The sequence below is a fragment of the Phasianus colchicus genome, chromosome Z, assembly GCF_987193195.1.
Source record: "Phasianus colchicus chromosome Z, bPhaCol1.hap1.1, whole genome shotgun sequence".
NCBI lineage: Eukaryota > Metazoa > Chordata > Aves > Galliformes > Phasianidae > Phasianus > Phasianus colchicus.
In genome coordinates, this window is record NC_143476.1 from 9,593,491 (window position 1) to 9,616,667 (window position 23,177).

At 50.2% G+C, this 23,177-nt stretch overlaps 1 protein-coding gene across 1 annotated transcript; it reads right to left on the reverse strand.

The window, feature by feature from the left end:
* Positions 1 to 36: 36 nt before the first annotated feature.
* Positions 37 to 18,354, reverse strand: LOC149912442 (rho GTPase-activating protein 32-like). The gene is made up of 9 exons (XM_090131089.1): positions 18,304 to 18,354; positions 17,904 to 17,985; positions 17,281 to 17,424; positions 16,902 to 17,004; positions 16,674 to 16,806; positions 16,426 to 16,508; positions 16,181 to 16,288; positions 15,677 to 15,822; positions 37 to 92 (listed from the first exon to the last, which is right to left on the reverse strand). The coding sequence occupies exons 1-9, from the start codon at positions 18,352 to 18,354 to the stop codon at positions 37 to 39; spliced, it is 906 nt and encodes a 301-aa protein (XP_089987215.1).
* Positions 18,355 to 23,177: the final 4,823 nt, after the last annotated feature.

Below are 23,177 nucleotides of genomic sequence, written 5' to 3' on the forward strand. Positions count from 1 at the left end.
ACTCGAGGGAGAGGTGAGTGAGGATGTAGGGGGAGGTCAACCTGTGAGGTTGCCTCGGGAAAAGCACTTGGCCCCACGCCTCAAGACTGCCTCTGCCCGGAAGGACAGAAGAGTGGTTGTTGTAGGAGACTCCCTGCTGAGAGGAACAGAAGGTCCCATATGTCGGCCTGACCCTACCCGCAGGGAGGTGTGCTGCCTCCCTGGGGCACGGGTCAGAGACATTTCTAGGAGACTTCCTGGTCTGATTCGCCCTTCCGATTATTACCCATTATTGATAATCCAGGCTGGCAGTGACGAAGTTGCAGAGAGGAGTCTCAGAGCTATCAAGAAAGACTTCAGGGGACTGGGGCGGGTAGTCGAGGGAGCGGGTGTGCAGGTGGTGTTTTCTTCCATACCTTCAGTGGCAGGGCGGGATACCGAGAGATACCAAAAAACACACCTCATAAATAAATGGCTCAAAAGTTGGTGCAAATCCAGGGATTTTGGGTTTTTTGACCATGGGGAAACTTACTCAGCACCTGGCATGATGGCAGCAAATGAAAGTAGTCTGTCTCTGAGGGGGAGGAGGATCTTAGCTGAGGAACTAGCAGGACTCATTGACAGGTCTTTAAACTAGGTATGAAGGGGGAAGGGAGCAAAATCAGGGATGTTGAGCTTGAGCGAATCATTCCAGGGCTCGTACCAAACCTGCTGGGCGACGACAGTCAAGTACGAAGGGATGGACTGGGGCAGGGGGGTGTTGGGGATGCTGCTGTTCTAGGGGAACCTAGACCATCTATAAAGGCGGTGCGACGGAAAGCCGAGCTGAAGTGCCTTTATACTAATGCACGCAGCCTGGGAAACAAGCAGGATGAGTTGGAAACCGTGATGTGCTTAGAAAATTACGACCTTGTTGCTATCACGGAAACGTGGTGGGATGATTCCCATAACTGGAATACCACCATTGAGGGCTATCGGCTCTTTAGAAGAGATAGGCTAGGTAGGAAGGGTGGGGGAGTAGCCCTCTATGTCAAAGAGTGGATAGACTGTGAGGAGCTTCCTCTGAGAAACAGTCATGATCAGGTTGAGAGCCTGTGGGTTAGAATTAGGAATGGGTCTAACAAAGGCCAGCTGGTGATAGGAGTATACTATAGGCCACCTGATCAAGGGGAGACTGTTGACGAGGCTTTCTTGCTTCAGATGCGGGAGGCTTCGTGCTCACGGGCTCTTGTCCTGATGGGGGACTTCAACCATCCGGATATCTCCTGGATAGATCACACGGCGAGTTGCAAGAGGTCCAGGAGGCTCTTGGAATGTGTTGATGATAACTTTCTGGTCCAGGTGTTGGACAGACCGACCAGAGGTGAAGCGCTGCTGGACCTGCTGCTCACCAATGTGGAGGAAATAATTAATGGTGTTAAGGTCGGAGGCAGCCTGGGTTGCAGTGACCACGCTCTGATTGAGTTTGTGATCTCGAGAACTGTGGGCCTGGTGAAGAGTGGCATCAGGACCCTGAACTTTGGGAGAGCAAACTTTAAGCTGTTCAATGGACTGTTGGCCGAGATCCCCTGGGATGCTCTCTTTAAAAACAAAAATGCTGAAGAGAGCTGGTTACTCTTCAAGGATGCCTTCCTAAGAGCGCAAGAACTCTCTGTCCCACTGAACAAGAAAGCGGGCAGAGGAGGGAGGATGCCAGCGTGGCTCAGTAAGGACCTGCTGAGAGAGCTGAGGGCGAAGAAAGGTGTGTACAAACTCTGGAAACAAGGGCATGCCACCTGGGAAGAATACAGGGATGTTGTCCGGACTTGCAGATGTGGGATCAGGAAAGCCAAGGCGCAGGTGGAACTGAACTTGGCGAGGGACGTGAAAAACAACAGGAAGACTTTCTATAGGTACATTAGCCAGAAGAGACAGGCCAAAGCGAGTGTACCTCCTTTGGTAAACGTAAAAGGAGAACTGGTTTCAACGGACGAAGAGAAGGCCGAGGTACTGAATGAGTTCTTTGCCTCGGTCTTCACTGGCGGCCAGGACTCCAGTACTCCTTCCGTCCCTGTGCCCTGCATCCCTACACCTCTGGGTGGGGACTGGGGTGGTAAATCCCCCCCTGCTGTGAGGACAGAGCAGGTCCGAGACCGCCTCATGAGACTGAATGTGTACAAGTCTATGGGGCCGGATGGCGTGCATCCCAGGGTTCTGAAGGAGCTGGCTGAGGTGGTTGCCGAGCCGCTCTCCATCATATTTGAGAAGTCGTGGCTGTCTGGTGTGGTCCCGGATGACTGGAGGAAGGGTCACGTCACTCCCATTTACAAGAAAGGGAGCAAGGAGGACCCTGGGAACTACAGGCCGGTGAGTCTCACCTCTGTGCCTGGGAAGATCATGGAACAGATCATCCTGGATGACATGCTTGATCACATGAGGAAAGGGCGTGTGATCCGTGACAGCCAGCACGGCTTCACCAGAGGAAGGTCATGCTTGACCAATCTGGTGGCCTTTTATGATGGAGTGACGGCATCGGTGGACAAGGGAAAGGCGACCGATGTCATTTACCTGGACTTGAGCAAGGCCTTTGACATGGTCCCCCACCACATCCTTCTCTCCAAACTGGAGGGATGTGGATTTGATGGGTGGACCACTCGATGGATAAGAAACTGGTTGAAAGGCCGCAGACAGAGGGTGGTCATCAATGGCTCCATGTCCAGGTGGAGGCTGGTAACGAGCGGCGTCCCCCAGGGGTCTGTCTTGGGACCGGTGCTCTTTAACATCTTTATCAATGACATTGATGACGGAATTGAGTGCACCCTCAGCAAGTTTGCTGACGACACCAAGCTGAGTGGTGTGGTTGACACAGTTGAAGGACGGGATGCCATTCAGAGGGACCTCGAGAGGCTAGAAAGGTGGGCCAGGGTGAACCTGATGAGGTTCAACACGGCAAAGTGCAGAGTTTTGCACTTGGGCCGGAGGAATCCCAAGCATCCCTACAGACTGGAAGGAGAGGTCCTTGAGAGCAGCCCTGTGGAGAAGGACCTGGGGGTCTTGGTAGACGAAAAACTTAACATGAGCCAGCAGTGTGCCCTTGCGGCTCGGAAGGCAAATGGGATCCTGGGCTCCATCAGAAGAGGGGTGGCCAGCAGGGACAGAGAGGTGATTGTTCCCCTCTACTCTGCTCTTGTGAGGCCCCATCTGGAGTACTGCGTCCAGGTCTGGAGCCCCCAGTACAAGAAAGACAGGGAGCTGTTGGAGAGGGTCCAGAGGAGGGCCACAAAGATGATCAGGGGACTGGAGCACCTCCCCTATGAGGACAGGCTGAGGGAGCTGGGCTTGTTCAGCCTGGAGAAAAGAAGGCTGCGGGGTGACCTCATTGCAGCCTGTCAGTACCTAAAGGGAGCCTACAAAGAGGAGGGGAATCAACTCTTTGAAAGGGTAAGTGACAGCAGGACAAGGGGAAATGGTTTTAAGCTGAGGGAAGGGAGATATAGGTTGGATGTCAGGGGGAAATTCTTTACGGAGAGAGTGGTGAGGTACTGGAACAGCTGCCCAGGGAGGTTGTGGATGCCCCGTCCCTGGAGGTGTTCAAAGCCAGATTGGATGGGGCCCTGGGCAGTCTGGTCTAGCATTAGGTGGAATGGTGGTGGCCCTGCATGTGGCAGGGGGGTTGGAGATTCATGATCCTTGAGGTCCCTTCCAACCCTGGCAATTCTGTGATTCTGTGAAATCACTGTGTTCCTCAGAATGAAAAGCAAAAGAATAAAAATCTTTTTGTGAGTGACAGCACGCCTGAATGAAGCACAAATCTAAACATTTAAAATAAGGGCTAGTGTCAAAGGGACTTGCAGTATTTCTCGTGAAGAAATATTTGATGCTTCTTTAGGAAAGTCATCCTAACAAAAGTGTACTGATGTCTTTGCTGAGGATTTCCTTGGTTCCAGCCTGAAGGTGTGCGCAGGCATGAGCAGGCAGTGCTGAGCTGCAGGTGAGTGCCTGTGTCCCACAGCAGGAAACCCGTGGATGTCTTCAGGGGTTTGAAATGGGCAGAGCAGTAAAACCTGCACGCTTTCACTGAAATTGTCCTCTGCTTTATTTTGTAATCTTAGTTTCACCAATGCTTTCCAATATGATTTTCGTATGAATGCAGATACATGGGATAGGATTTAAAGTTTTTATGGTGCTGCTGTATAATTTTCTGTAGTCATCATAAGCCAATAAAAAAAATAAATGGTAATCAGGCAATCTATTAACAACCTGTGGCACGTGTCAAAACAATGAAATTCCTTGCAGGAAGACAGTATTGCTATACAATAATGTGGCAATCCAAAACTGTTAATTATACTTGATGAGCTGGAGATAATCCTGAAATGCGGGACTTTGATCTTAGCCAAGAATAATAAAAGTTATTATCATTCTTAAATTGGCAGCTGCTATCAAAAGCCTGTGTCTTATTTCCCTTTTAGTAACACTGGCTAAATCAGAGAAACTGATAAAAGAATTTCATGATTGCAGCTTAGGGATTCTTTCCCACTTGACCAGAAGTAATCAATGTCCAAAAATGTCTGTAAATACTTTTTCTATATTATTTGGCCAGATGTATTGATATTTGAGATGAATGGCAAAAACATTATGCGTACATAGATAAGCAATGCAAATTTCCTGGATTGTTTTAGAGAAAAAAGCTCCGGTTATCTGATCAGACTCCTGAGATTTACAGAAGAATTCTCATTACTATTATTCATGCATGAATAAGTTCAAAAAAGAGATGTGGGGGATGTTGTTTCAATTCAAGCTGATTGTAGGAAGGACTGTCGGGATGGAAAGGCTAGTGTTTGCCATGGGCAGGGAAACACATCTGGTTTTCATTTTCTCTTTCACTTTCAGTGCCAGATAAACAGGGGAGTGTGTGCCTGCAACTTGGACCCATCCTGCCCTCTTCTGCTGAGATGGTGAAATGTTCCAGCTTCTAGAAGGACATCAGGACAAAGATATGTAATGAAAATAAGTCCAGGCTGGCTGTCCTTGTGGGCATCAGCTGCTGGCATCTGCATTGCTGCTGCCATGAGCATGGCAAAGCAGGTAAAAGATTGCTTTTCCTTGTTTGACACAGGTTCTGTTGACTTGAAAGCAAGAGGGATGCAATAGAAAGAGCTGCAACCTCTGCCAGACATGGCAAAGGTGAGTGGGATGTTGTTTCAGTTGCTGCTGATATCAGGAAGGACTGTAAGGATGGAAAGGCTGGTGTTTGCCATGGGCAGGGAAACACATCTGGTTTTCATTTTCTCTTTCTCTTTCAGTGCCAGATAAACAGGGGAGAGAGTGCCCTAACCTTGGACCCCTCCTGCCCTCTTCTGCTGAGATGGAGAAATGTTCCAGCTTCTAGAAGGACATCAGGACAAAGATATGTAATGAAAATAAGTCCAGGCTGGATGTCCTTGTGGGCATCAGCTGCTGGCATCTGCATTGCTGCTGCCATGAGCACGGCAAAGCAGGTAAAAGATTGCTTTTCCTTGTGTGACACAGGAGCTCTTGACTTGAAAGCTAGAGGGATGCAATAGAAAGAGCTGCAACCTCTGCCAGACATGGCAAAGGTGAGTGGGATGTTGTTTCAATTAGTGCTGATGTCAGGAAGGACTGTAAGAATGGAAAGGCTGGTGTTTGCCATGGGCAGGGAAACACATCTGGTTTTCATTTTCTCTTTGTATTCCAGAAAAACAGGAGAGTGTGCCCTCACCTTGGACCCCTCCTGCCCTCTTCTGCTGAGATGGAGAAATTCTCCAGCTTCTAGAAGGACATCACGACAAAGATATGTAATGAAAATAAGTCCAGGCTGGCTGTCCTTGTGGGCATCAGCTGCTGGCATCTGCATTGCTGCTGCCATGAGCATGGCACAGCAGGTAAAAGATTGCTTTTCCTTGTGTGACACAGGAGCTCTTGACTTGAAAACTAGAGGGATGCAATAGAAAGACCTGCAACCTCTGCCAGACATGGCAAAGGTGAGTGGGATGTTGTATCAATTATTGCTGAGGTCAGGAAGACTGTAAGGATGGAAAGGCTGGTGTTTGCCATGGGCAGTCAAACACATCTAGTTTTCATCTTCTCTTTGTGTGCCAGAAAAAGAGGAGAGTGTGCCCACAGCTTGGACCCCTCCTGCCCACTTCTACTTAGATGGTGAAATGTCCCAGCTTCTAGAAAGACATCAGGACAAAGATATGTAATGAAAATAAGTCCAGGCTGGCTGTCCTTGTGGGCATCAGCGGCTGGCATCTGCATTGGTGTTGCCATGAGCATGGAAAAGCAGGTAAAAGGTTGCTTTTCCTTGTGTGACACAGGAGCTCTTGACTTGAAAGCTAGAGGGATGCAATAGAAAGAGCTGCAACCTCTGCCAGACATGGCAAAGGTGAGTGGGATGTTGTTTCAGTTGCTGCTGATGTCAGGAAGGACTGTAAGGATGGAAAGGCTGGTGTTTGCCATGGGCAGGGAAACACATCTGGTTTTCATTTTCTCTTTGAGTGCCAGATAAAGAGCAGAGTGTGCCCTCACCTTGGACCCCTCCTGCCCTCTTCTGCTGAGATGGAAAAATGTTCCAGCTTCTAGAAAGACATCAGGACAAAGATATGTAATGAAAATAAGTCCAGGCTGGCTGTCCTTGTGGGCATCAGCTGCTGGCATCTGCATTGCTGCTGCCATGAGCATGGCACAGGAGGTAACAGATTGCTTTTCCTTGTGTGACACAGGAGCTCTTGATTTGAAAGCTAGAGGGATGCAATAGAAAGAGCTGCAACCTCTGCCAGACATGGGAAAGGTGAGTGGGATGTTGTTTCAATTAGTGCAGATGTCAGGAAGGACTGTAAGGATGGAAAGGCTGGTGTTTGCCATGGGCTGGGAAACACATCAGGTTTTCATTTTCTCTTTCTCTTTGAGTGCCAGATAAAGAGCAGAGTGTGCCCTCAACTTGGACCCCTCCTGCCCTCTCCTGCTGAGATGGAGAAATGTTCCAGCTTGTAGAAGGACATCAGTACAAGGATATGTAATGAAAATAAGTCCACGCTGGCTGTCCTTGTGGGCATCAGCTGCTGGCATCTGCATTGCTGCTGCCATGAGCATGGCACAGCAGGTAAAAGATTGCTTTTCCTTGTGTGACACAGGAGCTCTTGACTTGAAAGCTAGAGGGATGCAATAGAAAGAGCTGCAACGTCTGCCAGACATGGCAAAGGTGAGTGGGATGTTGTTTCAATTAGTGCTGATGTCAGGAAGGACTGTAAGAATGGAAAGGCTGGTGTTTCCCATGGACAGAGAAACACATCTGGTTTTCATCTTCTCTTTGTCTTTGTGTGCCAGAAAAAGAGCAGAGTGTGCCCTCACCTTGGACCCCTCCTGCCCTCTTCTGCTGAGATGGAGAAATGTTCCAGCTTCTAGAAGGACATCAGGACAAAGATATGTAATGAAAATAAGTCCAGGCTGGCTGTCCTTGTGGGCATCAGCTGCTGGCATCTGCATTGCTGCTGCCATGAGCATGGCACAGCAGGTAACAGATTGCTTTTCCTTGTGTGACACAGGAGCTCTTGACTTGAAAGCTAGAGGGATGCAATAGAAAGAGCTGCAACCTCTGCCAGACATGGCAAAGGTGAGTGGGATGTTGTTTCAATTAGTGCAGATGTCAGGAAGGACTGTAAGGATGGAAAGGCTGGTGTTTGCCATGGGCAGGGAAACACATCTGGTTTTCATTTTCTCTTTCTCTTTGAGTGCCAGATAAAGAGCAGAGTGTGCCCTCACCTTGGACCCATCCTGCCCTCTGCTGCTCAGTGGGAGAAATGTCCAAGCTTCTAGAAGGACGTCAGGACAAAGATATGTAATGAAAATAAGTCCAGGCTGGCTGTCCTTGTGGGCATCAGCTGCTGGCATCTGCATTGCTGCTGCCATGAGCATGGCACAGCAGGTAAAAGATTGCTTTTCCTTGTGTGACACAGGAGCTCTTGACTTGAAAGCTAGAAGGATGCAATAGAAAGAGCTGCAACCTCTGCCAGACATGGCAAAGGTGAGTGGGATGTTGTTTCCATTGCTGATGATTGCAGGAAGGACTGTAAGGATGGAAAGGCTGGTGTTTGTCTTGGGCTGGGAAACACATCTTGTTTTCATTTTCTCTTTCTCTTTGTGTGCCAGATAAAGAGCAGAGTGTGCCCTCACCTTGGACCCATCCTGCCCTCTTCTGCTGAGATGGAGAAATGTTCCAGCTTCTAGAAGGACATCAGGACAAGGATATGTAATGAAAATAAGTCCAGGCTGGCTGTACTTGTGGGCATCAGCTGCTGGCATCTGCATTGCTGCTGCCATGAGCATGGCACAGCAGGTAAAAGATTGCTTTTCCTTGTGTGACACAGGAGCTCTTGACTTGAAAGCTAGAGGGATGCAATAGAAAGAGCTGCAACCTCTGCCAGACATGGCAAAGGTGAGTGGGATGTTGTTTCCATTGCTGATGATTGCAGGAAGGACTGTAAGGATGGAAAGGCTGGTGTTTGTCATGGGCTGGGAAACACATCTTGTTTTCATTTTCTCTTTCTCTTTGAGTGCCAGATAAAGAGCAGAGTGTGCCCTCACCTTGGACCCATCCTGTCCTCTTCTGCTGAGATGGAGAAATGTTCCAGCTTGTAGAAGGACATCAGTACAAGGATATGTAATGAAAATAAGTCCACGCTGGCTGTCCTTGTGGGCATCAGCTGCTGGCATCTGCATTGCTGCTGCCATGAGCATGGCACAGCAGGTAAAAGATTGCTTTTCCTTGTGTGACACAGGAGCTCTTGACTTGAAAGCTAGAGGGATGCAATAGAAAGAGCTGCAACCTCTGCCAGACATGGCAAAGGTGAGTGGGATGTTGTTTCAATTAGTGCTGATGTCAGGAAGGACTGTAAGGATGGAAAGGCTGGTGTTTCCCATGGACAGAGAAACACATCTGGTTTTCATCTTCTCTTTGTCTTTGTGTTCCAGAAAAAGAGCAGAGTGTGCCCTCACCTTGGACCCATCCTGCCCTCCTCTGCTGAGATGGAAAAATGTTCCAGCTTCTAGAAAGACATCAGGACAAAGATATGTAATGAAAATAAGTCCAGGCTGGCTGTCTTTGTGGGCATCAGCTGCTGGCATCTGCATTGCTGCTGCCATGAGCATGGCACAGCAGGTAAAAGATTGCTTTTCCTTGTGTGACACAGGAGCTCTTGACTTGAAAGCTAGAGGGATGCAATAGAAAGAGCTGCAACCTCTGCCAGACATGGCAAAGGTGAGTGGGATGTTGTTTCAATTAGTGCTGATGTCAGGAAGTACTGTAAGGATGGAAAGGCTGGTGTTTGCCATGGGCAGGGAAACACAGCTGGTTTTCATCTTCTCTTTCTCTTTGAGTGCCAGATAAACAGGGGAGAGTGTGCCCTCACCTTGGAACTCCCCTGCCCTCTTCTGCTGAGATGGTGAAATGTCCCAGGTTCTACAAGGACATCAGGACAAAGATATGTAGTGAAAATAAGTCCAGGCTGGCTGTCCTTGTGGGCATCAGCTGCTGGCTTCTGCATTGCTGTTGCCATGAGCATGTCACAGCAGGTAAGGGATTGCTTTTCCTTGTGGGACAGCTGTTAAGCCATTCTGATTCACCCTTTGCATCCACAGCATACAGTTTTTTCCCACACTGCTGTTTCTATCCAGCAGTGTGCATATGTGCAGTCGTACAGATGTTGGTGGTCCTTCCTGTGGCAGGGGCTTGGAGATTCCTGATCCTTGAGGTCCCTTCCAACCCAGGCTATTCTGTGTGTGTGTGTGTGACTGGCTAAACACCAATTGTTGCTAGCTCAGCAGGTATACTGCTAATTATTGAACGCCTGACAGCTGCTTATCAACACTTGGCCACTATTTCTGGACACCTGCTCATCCCTGAAGAGAGAGAAGTTTGGAAGGAGGACAGAGGGGAGTCTCTTGATGCCTGCCTGTTGCATCCCAACCTGCCCACAGAGTGAGTCAGTTCGGCCTTGTGTGGAGGCCCTGGCTTCTTTGGAGTCTGTTTTTCTTTTGCTGAGCTTCTCCTATCCAAACAGAATGGCCTTACAACATGCTTTCTGGTCCTTAATACTAAACCCATGCAATTTGTAACTATTACAGTTCTGTAAGTGAGAATTGATCACATGATTGAACAACTGTATTTCTAAAATATGTTATGAAATAACTTCTTTTTACTAATACTAATAAAGTCTTTCTACTTTTTCAAGCTGTTTCTAAGGGCAAATTACTAAAGACATTGTGCTGTACTGCTTCAGAGCAATCCCACATTTGATAGCCAGTGCAGAAACAACATTCCATCCTACAGCATTAGCTAGTTCAGAGGTACCAGACGTGTATCTGGATGTGGCTGTTGTGCATAACTGGGGCTGAGGGATCAGAAGTGACAGCTCCACTCTTGGAGACCACAGAACTAAAATGGAAAGATAAAATAGTTGCAGGGCAATTGTTCTGTGTGCCTGAAGCAGGGACCGATTTATGGGGGAGAGATTTAACAGTTAAATGAGGATTACAGCTGCAAGTCTGTGAAACAGATATCAGGGGTCAATGAATGTGTTAACAGCTGTGATGAGAAGAAATGAATCCAAAGGTGTGGGCAGGGGAAGGAAATCGGGGTGGACTCACAATTTTCCCTTACAAATAACTGCCCAAGGAGGGAGTGGAGCTGTGAAACAGCAACAATATCCCATAGCCTTAGAAGGGAGAGTGGGTCTAAAAGCTGTAACACAGACAGTGGTTAAGGATGGTCTTCTGGAACCTTGTCTGTGGCCTTATAACACCCCAATCCTGTCGGCACGGAAGGCAGACGGCACGTATCGGCTGGTGCAAGATGTAAGGAAATGACTGAACCCGTTCTCAAAAGACAGCCTGCGGTTCCTAACCCCTATACCCTAATGAGTCAGATCCCACACGGACAGCAGTGGTTTGGTGTGAGAGACCTCAAAGATGCTTTCCGGACAGCCTTTGGACTCAGAGAGAAATGGCTGCGTTTGTATGAGGACACATTGTAATCCTATCGTGATTCGTGATGATACTGTAGATACTGGAACTCGTGCTAATCCTTGTCTTTGCAGCATTTGAAGCAAGCAACTGGTGCTGCTGTCATGCAGAAAGCTCCCTTCCAACCACTCAGCAAGCATTTGGATGAGACAGCTTCCTGCTGGGAGCCCTCCGACATCACTGCTGCCTCCTCCAGAACCATACCTGCAGATGCTTCAGAGCTCTTCAGCATGGACTTCCTTCCTCCCATCAGCAGCTGCTCCTGCACTGACCTTCATTCACACTGGGATACCATCTGCTTCCAGCAGGAGCTGACCTGCGAGACAGAGAAAGGAAACGTGGGATGAGCACCAATGCAGAAGCACAAGGCTGTGTCACCACCACGTCTTGCAGCCTTGGGAAGTCAGCTGCAACTGCAGCCTTGGTCAGAATTACAACAGGCACCGTAAATTAAGTGTGACCTCTGAAGTTGTTGCCATGATCAGAAGTAGACGCTGAAATCGCTCACATAACTGTCGGTGGTTCCCTCCAAATTCTTTTGCTTTGGGGAACAGATGGACTCGGAATGGAAGGACACGAGAAAAATGACATCTGTTTGAGCTCAGCAGACTTGAGAGGTGGGCCTGGGTGAACCTCATGAGGTTCAGCACAGCCAAGTGCAAGGTTTGGCATTTGGGCCGGAGGAATCCCAGGCATTCTTTTGTCATCGTGGTGGTTTCCAATAGACCCCAACAATGAGACATCAGGTCGCCGTGTGGGCTCCTGGGTGACACTGCCATTTCCCAGCCATTGCAGCCTAGGGGCAAATAAAGTAAAATCCTTCAGAAAGATCTCACACTGATTGCATATTTTACTGTTCTTTTACACAAAACAGAAGGAGAGGGCAGCAGATGCATACAGCTGCATCAACACCCAGGCTGCTAAAGGAATGGAAAGACAGAAACATCAAATATCAATGCCTTATTCTAATGCAAGGAGGGAAGCTTCTATCAATGTTACTTTTTATCATTTAAAATGAGCAGTTGGCACTCTTAAAGGAAAATCCTAGGCCCCAGGTTCTGACAGTGTGGCAATCTGGACTCAGCTGTGACTGATCCAAACAGTCTGTTCCAGATTTTAACATCCCTTCTATGCATTCACAAGTTTTCTCTCTTGACTTCCCCTTACAGCCGTTAGATGCCAGCAAAACATCCCACAAACACTCCTTAACTCTGTGCACACAGGCACCCATCCAACCAGAGCCATCAGTCATTCCCAGCCATGCGCTCTTCCTCCAATCATGGTCAGCATCACACGGCCGTCACGCAGCTCACTTGACTCAGTTTTTCTCTTCTTTCTGGAGGTGTCCTTGCTTCTCAGCCTTACCTTCTCGTGATGTTTATCTCGCTCTGCAGCTCCTGCTCTGAATAGGCTTTCTTGGATTCCCGCATGACAGGCACAAAATGCAGCCACAGCCCCTGCCACCAAGGTCAGCTCTTCAGCACACATTACCTGAGGAGCACTTGGCAACTCCTGCAACCTGAGCAGTGCCAGGAAGACTGTTTCACTTCTGCTTCTCCTGGCTCAGAAATTCATTTTCCTATCTAGAAAATGGAAAAAGAAAGGAAAGAAAAAAAATCCTGACATAAAGCAGACACAATTGATACTATGGAATTCTGGAAGGCAAGGGATTTGCCCTCTATGATGAGAAGTTGAGTGCAAAGAACTAAGAAGAGCCATGAGCAGGTTGTGAACTTGTGGGTAAAATTAGGAAGTGCAGCAGTGCAGGGCTTCTGGAGGTGAGGGTCTGCTACAGCCGCCTGGAAAGAGAGCCTGTTGGTGGGAGCTGCTTCCTGCAGCCAGCAGAAGCATCGCACTCACTGACTCTCATCCTGATGGGGGATTCCAGTCAGTCTGGGAAATCAGCATGGCTGGCTGCAAGCAATCTGACAGACTCCTGGAGTGCAGTGAGAATCACTCTGTGGTGCAGGCATTGGGCACAGCAAGCAGAAGGGAAGCATTGCTGGACATGGTGCACACCAGGGGTTACGACAGGAGGCGGTCAGGGCTGCAGTGACCATGCCCTCCTTGAGTTGGTGATCTCAAGGAATGCGGGCCTGGCAGGAAGCAAAGGCAGGAGCCTGAACTTCAGGAGAGCCAGCTGCAGGCTGTTCCAGGAATCCTTGCACGAGATCCTCTGGACAACTGTTTGTAGGGGCAAAGGGATGGAAAAGAGCTGGTCACTTTCTCAGAAAAAAACTTGCTCAGGTTGCACGCTGAGCTGCAGAAGAGGAAGGGGAGGAGGTGCCAGCACGGCTCTGCACGATGCTCTGCCACACTGGGCAGCTTGATCATGGCTCAGCAGTGGGATCTGTCGTGGAGAAGGGGACAACGAAATCAAGGATGGGAGGGAGCCATCAGACACAGTCGGTGAGTGTCTGTGAAGTCTTGCAGACCCAGAGGTTCCCAGTTTTTTTCTGCTTTCGTAGCATTTGTGTGCTGCAGGGTGAGCAAAAGGTTCTGCTGCTTGATTCTTCTGCAGGAGCCGCCTAAAAGGGAAATGGCCACTGAGCTGCAGACCAAGCAGTACTGCCTGACGTTGGCCAGGGGGAGCTTCTCCTGCCGCAGTGTGCTGATGACAGGTCTGGAGATGATCTGCAGGGCCAGCTCGTAGGTGGGAGCCAGGAAAGGACATGATGGGAGGAGGGAGGTGTTAAGCAACATCCAAGGCATCAAAATGCATCAGAAGGCCCTGAAAAGCATCACAAAGCCACAGCCAGGAAGCTTGGGAGTATCATGCGCAGCATCCAGGATGCGAGAGATTATTTGCTACCATGCCAAATGGTAGCAGAGCTCCCCCTGCAGACATCCCAAAGCCAGACAAAACAGGAACAAACCTGGAGCTGTGCTGCACGCACCCCACAGCCACAGCATTGCAAGCTGGGGTGCCTTGCTGTGTGCTGCATTCATCCCAGTCCGTGTGAATGAAGACTCTGGAGGCAGTCAAGGCGTTGATTGAGCACGAGTGTGCTTTTATTATTATATAAAGGACAGGAGGGTGTGAGAGGTCCACGGTGAAGATGGGACTCATCCTGTCTTGTCATGGAGAGAGTGGCTCAGAGCTCTCAGTGCTGCTGTCCGGTGCCTGGGACTGGAGGCCTGATTGAAAGTCCCCCTGCAAGAGGCTCTGCTCCTCTTCACTGATGCTGACCTGCTCCTGCATGGAGGTGCTGCTGTTGGGGCACTCACACTGTGCTTCAGATGGGCTGCACTGCAGAGACTCTGGGTTAAAATCCACACTTGTGACTGTGGTGTCTGGGAGGCTCAGGTCAGCAACTTCAGCAGAGCCAGGTGTAATGAGAGCATGGACTTCGATGAGCTCCTTCTCTCCATTAATGTTGTTAGATGGAAGGCTGCTATTGGAACTGCAGCAATCTGTGCTTCCTATGAGCTCTCCACTGATGGAAGCACACAGAGCATCCTCGCTACTTGCCCTGGATCTTATGGCTTGGCAAGGGCTCGATTCACCTAGAAAGGATACACAGGGGTTAGTGTCAAACTTTCACAAGCTGAATTACGACAGTGGTTCTTGATCAGGGGTGAAGATTTAGGCACGGGATTGAACGCTAGAAAGAGATACATGTGCAGAGCAAGCTTGAATTGTATGTTCCTGAAAAGCAGGGATTTGGAAGCTGCATTTGCACCCTTACCTGCCAGGACTACCACTGCTGTTTCTGAGGGCTGCCTGGCATTGCGCTGCAGTTGGCGTTTGCTGCCAGAGGATGGCTTCCTGAGGCTGAAGCAGCAACACCAACTGCTAGCTGGTGATTCCTCAGTCTTGCTGGGTGGATTTTGTCTGGAGAGAGAAAACAGCCAATGCTGTGAGTCGTGCGTGGTGCAGGGTGAGGGAAGAGCAGCACTGAGCTCTTGGCAGCAGTTGCTTGTTCCTAGCACTGCCTGGTTTCTGCAGGAAAACACAAAAACCCACCCAAACAATGATGCTAGGTGCTGGAAAAGAAAGTCCTCTTTACCTGTCAGATGGAAAGTCAACGACGGTGTGGAATTTGCCCTGCCCAGCTGCAGGGCTTTCTTCCACTTCAATGTCCCTGCTGCTCTCTGTTACCACAGAAGAGGTGCTGTGGCCTCGCCTCTGTGCCTGTGCCTCCTCCAGGCTGAGCAGCTTTGTGGCAGCAGAAGAGACCCCCACAGACTTGGGCCCTGGGAGAGAATTGTGCCCTGTCAGGGAAAACCACAGGTAAGAGCGAGGATCAGAAAGCAGCAGCACAGCCACCACAGTTCTGGGGGAGGTGCTGTATTTTTCTCAGGCTTGCTTATCTGAGCCACTGGAAGAAGAGGAGCTCAAAATAACCATGTGGGCAGAGGTCTGTTTATGGCAAAGGACACGGTCATCATTAAGAGAGCTCACCCCTAGATAAAAGGGGCAGGGAACTGAGAAAGCTTCGCTGCCACACTTGCATCAAGCTTTTCCTGCGTGCAAACCATAATAATGACGGTTTCCTCCTTGTGAAGTTTGGGCTTGGACATTCTCAGCATCCAGCAACAGGATGCCATACCCTAATGGAAGTCCAGAGGTCTGCTGTCCCCTTGATGGTAAAAGAGTATCTCAAACATCCTGGAGAAGGCCTGCATTTGGTCAAGGTGTCAGGTCAAGATCAAGCTAATGGAGGAAGACACTCACCTGCTGCATCTGCAATGTCTGCTCTGGATTTGGAGCCGAAGAGGACGTCGGTGTGGTTGATGATGAATTCCACCACATCCGACTGCGTCTGCAGCTCCATGCAGGCAGCTCTTCCGCTGGCGCAGGCAGACTCGTTCTGCTGTGATCTGTAGAAAAGGCAGATTTTAGAAGTCATTTCTCCAAGACCGTTTCCCCGAGTCTGAATTGTTGCAGCCAAAAGCTGTCAGCTGAGGCTCTGGAGACTTCCGCAGTGGGCAATCAGTGATGCCACTGCAGAAATTCCCCTGGATGATCAAGGACACGTCAGTCCCATCTCAACAAGACTGCAGAAATTGTCACCTAGACATTGTGCCCGTGGGGATGGAGAACAGCTCAGGCTCCTGCTCTTCTGTCAGCCACAGATTTTACAGAAGAGCACATTTGATGGAGAAAAAGGGAGCACTGTTTTTTTTTTTAATGGAGAACAGATGTAAGCGTTGTGTTGAAACAGAACCAGAAGTTTACCTTAAGAGGTTTGGAGCCCACACAATGGCTAGGTTCTTGGCATGCATGTTTGTTATACTGGAGCTCCCAGCCAGACACGCCAAGTGTCTCATCAGGAACTCCAGAGTCCTGGAAAACAAGAGAGGCAAACGTTCAGCACCAACGAGCATGCCGTGCTGCAATTCAGAAAGACAGAGCCTGGAACCGCATCGTTGCCCTCTGCAATGCAGCAGGGCTGAGCTCAGCAGGCTGAGGGCAGCACTGACCTGTAGTGAGGAGCGGGCAGCTGCTGGATGACGTCCTGCATTCTGAGCAGCCGCTCCTCCTCTGTAGCGGCACCAACAGCATCCTGGAGTAGTGCAGAAAGGGAGCGAGACACCAATCAGGCTAGTACACCACTGCGAGTAAACCTCGTGGGGCTGACAGCAAAAGGGCCTCCGAGCTGGGGCACTGCTGCAGCCATCTGCCAAGAGGCCCAGGAAGAGGGAAATGAAAGACGTGGCCTTGTGCTTACCGAGAACTTGCCGTACAGCTGGTGGGTGAGCAGAGGGTTCGGGAGCTCCCTGAAGTACATCTTGCAGAGGGAGCTCACGCTGTGAATGTCACGGACGGTGAGCTCAGGAATCTGCTCCGACTCAAATTCCTGCCTGGAGAGAGGGACGCAAACCCGGTTGAGCGAGAGGAAGGCAAGCCCAAAGCCACACCAGATGCACTCAGGCTGTGTCAGTCGCAGCACTCTTACCGCAGTCTCTGGATGTTGGACGCGACGCCGGACAGGCGGTATATCCCCTGCACCACGCCGTGCTGCTCAATGAACTCAGCGCAGCTCTGGAGGACCTGGGGGACTGAAGAACACGTGCCAGACATCAGTGGAGCTCCTGATTCAATCGTGCTGCAGGCTGTGCTTCACATCCCATCCACTAAGCCCAGCCAGGCTTGGCTGAAGCAAATACAGATGTGCTTGTCTCTTAGGAGCATCCGCCTCACTTGATCCTTCAGCCATCAACTCCCATTACACGTGTCTCCACTGCTGTCAGCCTGCCCCCTGCTAGATACGAGCTCCCTTTCATCTTCTTTAGATGCCCAGCAGAGGAAGATCTCAGGAATGGGCAGCTCCTTACCATCACGACCGGAGTGGAGAAGATGCTCTCCCAGGTCACCGCCAAACACCCTTTCCTTCTCCACCTCCCGCTCGGTCGGTTTCTTTGGGCGGGCCTTCACCAAGGAACGAAGGAAGGTGAGGATCTTGCTGCGTTTCTTGGGCACTGCACAACAAAAGGAAGAAACCAGGTCATTTCAGGTCTGGCTCCGTTGGACGAGGCCGAGCACAGCACATTCTACAGGGCACGTCAGAACGGGAAGAACATTACCAACCAGTACATACAAAAAGGGATTTTCCCCATCTCTGGAGGAGCCCAAGGCCAGGTGGGATGGGGCCCTGGGCAGCCTGATCTAGTCTCACATTAAATGTGGGGGCTGGGAGACCATCCTGAGGCAGGAGGGTTGGAGCATGATGATCCCTGAGGTTCCTTTCCATCCCAAGCCATTCCATGAGTATTCTATAGTTTCCCCAAGTCCAATCATAAACACAGGAGGATTGGGCCAAATCTCTGCCCCACGGTATGCATGAAGGATCATCAATCCAGATGACAATGTGGGATGGATAAAGGAGGTATTAAGCACGGAACCACACCAAAAAAGACTTCATTTTGCTTCCCGACACCATCAAATGTAACATCCATACCTGGCTTTGGCACAGAATTGATGAGTGCCTCAGGAATGTTCTTATTAATGAGTTCCACACACTCCCCTGGGAAAAATCCAACCTGTAACAAGAAGAAAAGAGAGGCCAACTATTGCATGCAGCACTTCTCAGATCTGAACTGTTAAACCAAAAGCCACGTAACATTTCCCTCGGAACGTGCTTGCCTGACGTTCCATAAGACTATCCAGCAGAAAATGGCCATAGTTCACAGCATAAAGGTAATAATTTTTCAACATTTGCAGCCAAAGGCAAGGTCCTCTGACACCGACACAGGGAAACTGTTTATGTCCACTAGGCATCCTGTGCAGGCAGAGCAGCTCTAAGCTGAGATTCCTGCCTTTACTGAAGTTGCACTCTCCAGTCTGAAGCTTGTGCCTACCTGGAAGCCGAGCTTGCCTCTCCACCAGGGGGTCAGCTCCTTTGGTGGCATGTCGATGACACACACGATGTCTCCCACCTGCAAGAGATTGCAACGTCAATCCCAGCTTCAGCACCGCTGGGAGGAAAGCACAGCTCAAATGTCTGCATTCTTCTGCACTGCCAAACATCGCCGAGCATGAGAGCACTTGCACCAGTGCAGCTCTGAAGGCATTTGCCATTGTAAAATTGAGCAACAAGGAACGCCTTGAACTGCTTACCTCAAAGGAGAGTTCATCCGCTGCCTGGGCAACGTATCTCTTAATAGCATGGGCAGCAGCAATAGCTGGAATGTTCACAGCTGACTCCCCATGGTCCAGCAGGGGCTTCCCCTTGTTCTCAGTCTGAAACAGAGAGCACAGGCCACGGTGAGGAGCTGAGAACAAGCGAGGAGGACTTCAAGGTGAGGAGCACATCTGCAGAGAAAGCTGCAGGAAATGCACTCGGTCCTTATCATGGGCACTTCAGAAGGAACTGCAAGTCTAATAACGGCTGTTTCTCTCCCTGGTGTGCAGCAGGCACACGCCAGCAAAGATGCATCTCTCCCCACCCAGACTAATCAGCAATGGCACTGACGCAGACAGGTGGCCTTGTCCATTTTGCCCCATCCTTTCCTGCGCTCTTTGTGCAGGAAGGCTGACTGTTTCAGATGCTAGGAGACCGTGAAGAGGGAAACCAAAGCTACGGCTGCAGTTACAAGGTGCAAACAGTGCCATTGCAAGCACCAAGCAGCTCTCTTGAGCAGCCCAACCAACAGCGAGGCCAAACAGAGCAGAGAATGATTGTTGTTTCTGCAGCCATTTCAAGGGAAAAGTCAGTAGAGGACAAACACAACAGCCGAGATGGCTCTGGTACTTTTATAAACTTGCCACGCTTGCACTACTGTCTTGCCACAGAGGAGCTCTCTTGGAAAGCAGGAGAGCACATCTGCGGCTCACTCTGCTGGCTGCAGTCAGGGAACAAAGACCAATCAGAGCTTCATACTCTACCTCTGTCCATGCCAGGTCAGGCCCACAGCTGATCTCGCTGCACGCCACAGCCATCAGCGTAGGTGTGACAAGCTGGAACTGAAAAGAAACACACTTTTATTTTCTCTGTTCACATCTCTGCTGTGCTCCCTACAGCTGTCGGGCACACTCACACAGCCCAAGCACGCCTGCTGGTGTCCCTGGTGATGCTGTGCAGCTCTGCACAAGCTGGGGCTGGGACTCTTTGCCTAAGGGATTGCTTTCCATAAAACCAGCTGGTCACAGCACCACAGACAGCATCCTTCTGAGGGCTGAGCTGCAGAGCACGTGGAGAAAACCCACACGTGACCAGCGTCCCATCAAAGCTGGATGAGGCTGTGTTACTAAACACGGGGCGTCACGGGCTGCTAAAGCATGTGGGGGGACAAAGCATGGCAGGTACCTGGCAAGAGATCAGAACGAGGGAGAGAAATCTCTCGAATCCGCAGCCGTTCCTTGTCACTTTGCTCTGATCTTCCACGAGCAAAAGCTGCAGCAGGGAAGCAGGCAGAGGGTGGAGAGAGGAGAGAGAAAGAGCAGGTCAGTTTGCTTCCACGGTTTAGCAAAGACTACAAGGGAAAAACCAAAATCTGCCGTCCCTCAACTTAAAAACTTAAGTTTTCAACTTAAAACCATTTCCCCTTGTCCTGCAGTTATCTACCCTTTCAAAGAGTTGATTCCCCTCCTCTTTTTAGGCTCCCTTTAGGTACTGAAGGCTGCCATGAGGTCACCCCACTGCCTTCTTTTCTCCAGGCTGAACAAGCCCAGCTCCCTCAGCCTGTCTTTGCAGGGGAGGTGCTCCTGTCCCCTGATCATCTCTGTGGCTCGCCTCTGGACCCTCTCCAGCAGCTCCCTGTCTTTCTGGACACTGTACTGCAGCTGGGGCCTCACAAGAGCAGAGCAGGGGGGGACGATCACCTCCCTGTCCCTCATGGCCACCCCTCTGCTGATGGAGATAATGTGATCCTATGAGCTCCGCCAGCCAGCAGTTCTCAGCACTCACTGTCCCCCCGTCTCTCCCACACTGTCTCAGCTTACCTACAAGGTGCTGCACAGGACGGTGTGAAGACAAAGGGACGCAGTCGGTGCACAAGTGCAACAAGCGAGCTGCTCAGTCAGAGCTCCAGCGCTCCAATGAAGGGACGCAGCACGCACTGCTCCTCCCCTCATTCTAGCCCTTATGACATCACTGAGGGCCACCAGGCTGCTCCACCACGACGGACAGGGTGGGGAGGCAAGACCAGTCACAAGGGCAGAAGATTCCAACAGCCCAGCCCAACGTTCTGGAATCAGGGGCTGCTTGGAATTCTACCCCAGCCAAATCCTGGAGAAGCTGGCACGGGGTCGTCATGACCAAAGCGCAGGACCTGGCGCTTGCTCTTGTTGAGCCTCGCACAACTGGCCTCAGTGCATCCCTCTGGAGGGCCTTCCTGCCCTCAGCCAGATGGACGCTTCCTCCCAGCAGCGTACCTTGCAGTGCTGGGCCCATGTCAAATCCACACTAGAGTGGCTTTTGTTACATTCAAGGGCATGTTGCAGCACCCATCTATTTCACCTGGAAGGAAATAAAGCAGGAGATGGGAGAAACACAGAACTGCTGCCAGACTGCTTTATCCCTTTCTTAGCCCAACTTCCCTGCCTCATCCCCTACCCCAACTCCTGCATGATGCCCACGGGCTGACAGTTGGATCTCAAATCCATAGGACTCCTTTCACAGGACTCCAGCAAAAAGGCTGTCACACTTGTTCCGTACACTCACACTGACCCAGCAGTGGTATCACAGTCACTTAACACACACACAACAACCAAACCCCGAGCATGCACATCCCTTCCTGCGTGACTGCAGCCCACAGCTCCCCTTTACACCTCCGTGGATCTCTGGTGTTTTACACGGATGCAGCCTCGCTGCAGCTCCGTGGCTGTCACACAAGGCCTGCAGGACCTCTTTCTCTGCAAACCCCGTCTGCAGGCATTGGTTCACGAGGTTCACCTCCTGCCCTCCTGAGCAAAAACAAGCACTAAGAACAAGAGCAAAGCACACTGGACTCGACCTGGCTGGATCCCCAACCCTCAGTCCTGTCAGACGGACCCTGGTGTGGAGACTCATCCCCAAAGCCTGGCTGGACATCAGCACAGGCATCCTTCTTCAAACGCCCCATCCAAGCAGCAAGGGATCAAAGTGTTGGCACAGCTGAAACAGAAATGCTGTGTGAGTTTCCTGTTAGCACTGAGCAGGAACAAATCTACCGCTGAGCAGCAGGATGTGAGACAAGCAGCAGAAGACACCCAACCTGCAGAACCAGCTCGTTTGGGGTCGGTCCAGATGTTTGTCTGCTCCCTTCCCTGGCCCAGGCCAAGCTTGTGAGCTGCTCCTCCTTTGTGCAGGGGGAAATGGTGCAGATGCCATGTGGTGGCTATGCACAGCATGCCTTTCACTTGCTTTTCCTCTCTCCATCTTCCATCTTCCATTAGCAAACAGCATCTCCAGCCTCCAGAGATCACTGAGTCCAACCCCTGCACAGCAGTGAAAAAAAAGATATGATAAGGGGTACTTAAAGCACAGCATCTGTAATCAGATCAGACTCCTGCACTGTGAAGACTTCCATGAGTATTCCTGCAGAGTGCATCACTTAGTCTCTCTTTAGCCTTGTGTTCATGGTTTTCCTGTAAGAGCTTGTCTAAACACTGCCTGTAATCGTGGTTATGCTAGAAGCATTTGGATTTCTTGATCCTTAGTGTGATTTCAATAACAAATGCAGATGTTTTTTTGTTAGGGACAGCTTTCAATTTCTCAACTGAAATTTCAATATTGCATTAGGTGTTGACAACCACGGGGCTGCAGTACAGAGAATTACAGGAAGATGAATTTCTCCATCTCCATGCTCCTAGACATTTATGATTACAGTGATGTAGTTATAGACAAAGTTGCAAGATACCAAAGCTAGAATAACCTCTTGGTGCAGCAGGATGTCTGGAGCCCAAGTGCAGAGTCTCAGTGTTGCAAAGCCTTGAAGAGGTGCACCGTATGTGCTGGGGCTGATGACACAGACACTGGAGCAAGGCCAGTGTGATGTTAGAAACTTGACCAGCAGCTGATCTGTTGTCAGCCATTTCTGGACACAAACGGGATCTGGTCGACTTAGGACATGACCTTTGGGCTGGAGAGCAACTCCCCGAGGAATCACACAGCCACTGCAGACTGTTGGCAAGAACCCCATACCAAAACAGCTCATCTGCAATCAGTTTTTAATCTGTGCAGCAGTGATTGGAACAGGCGCATGCTCTCTGCAATTGCAGGAATGTTCACAAGTGGAATGTACATCACCTGTGTGCTCCAGCTCTTCTGTGTGCATGCTAGGAGCAGTGATCCCCCTGCACCCAGGGCTGCAATAAAGTCCTGTTGGGTTTCTAACCTGCCCACCAGCAGCCCAGGCTGCCCAGAGCCACATCCAGCCTGGCCTTGGATGCCTGCAGGGATGGGGCATCCACAGCCTCCCTGGGCAACCTGTTCCAGTGCCTCACCACCCTCTGGCTGAAAAACTTCCTCCTCACATCCAACCTAAACCTCAACACCCCCCGTCTCAGTTTAAAGCCATTCCCCACCTGTCCCATCACTGTCCACCCTCCAAAACAAAACACCTCGGCTGTTCAACACTGAAAGAGAAAGAAAATAACCCACAGCTCTTACTTCCACTGTATGCATTTAATTCCAAACTTAAGGTCACAGGTTAATTACTCAGGTGATCCTTCCTGACAGAAGAACTACTCGTAGTGATGTGTAGGAGTAAGGAACTGTTTGAAAAGGTCATGGACATATTAGAACTTGCAG

Bases quoted from the DNA above. Each gene is read 5' to 3' on its own strand.
- LOC149912442 (XM_090131089.1), bottom strand. From the start codon at position 18,354: ATGCCACCAAAGGAGCTGACCCCCTGGTGGAGAGGCAAGCTCGGCTTC. The intron at 17,986-18,303 runs GTAGGCACAAGC...TTCTTGTTACAG, and splicing joins GAGGCAAGCTCGGCTTCCAG to GTTGGATTTTTCCCAGGGGA. The intron at 17,425-17,903 runs GTATGGATGTTA...TTTGTTGTGCAG, and splicing joins CAATTCTGTGCCAAAGCCAG to TGCCCAAGAAACGCAGCAAG.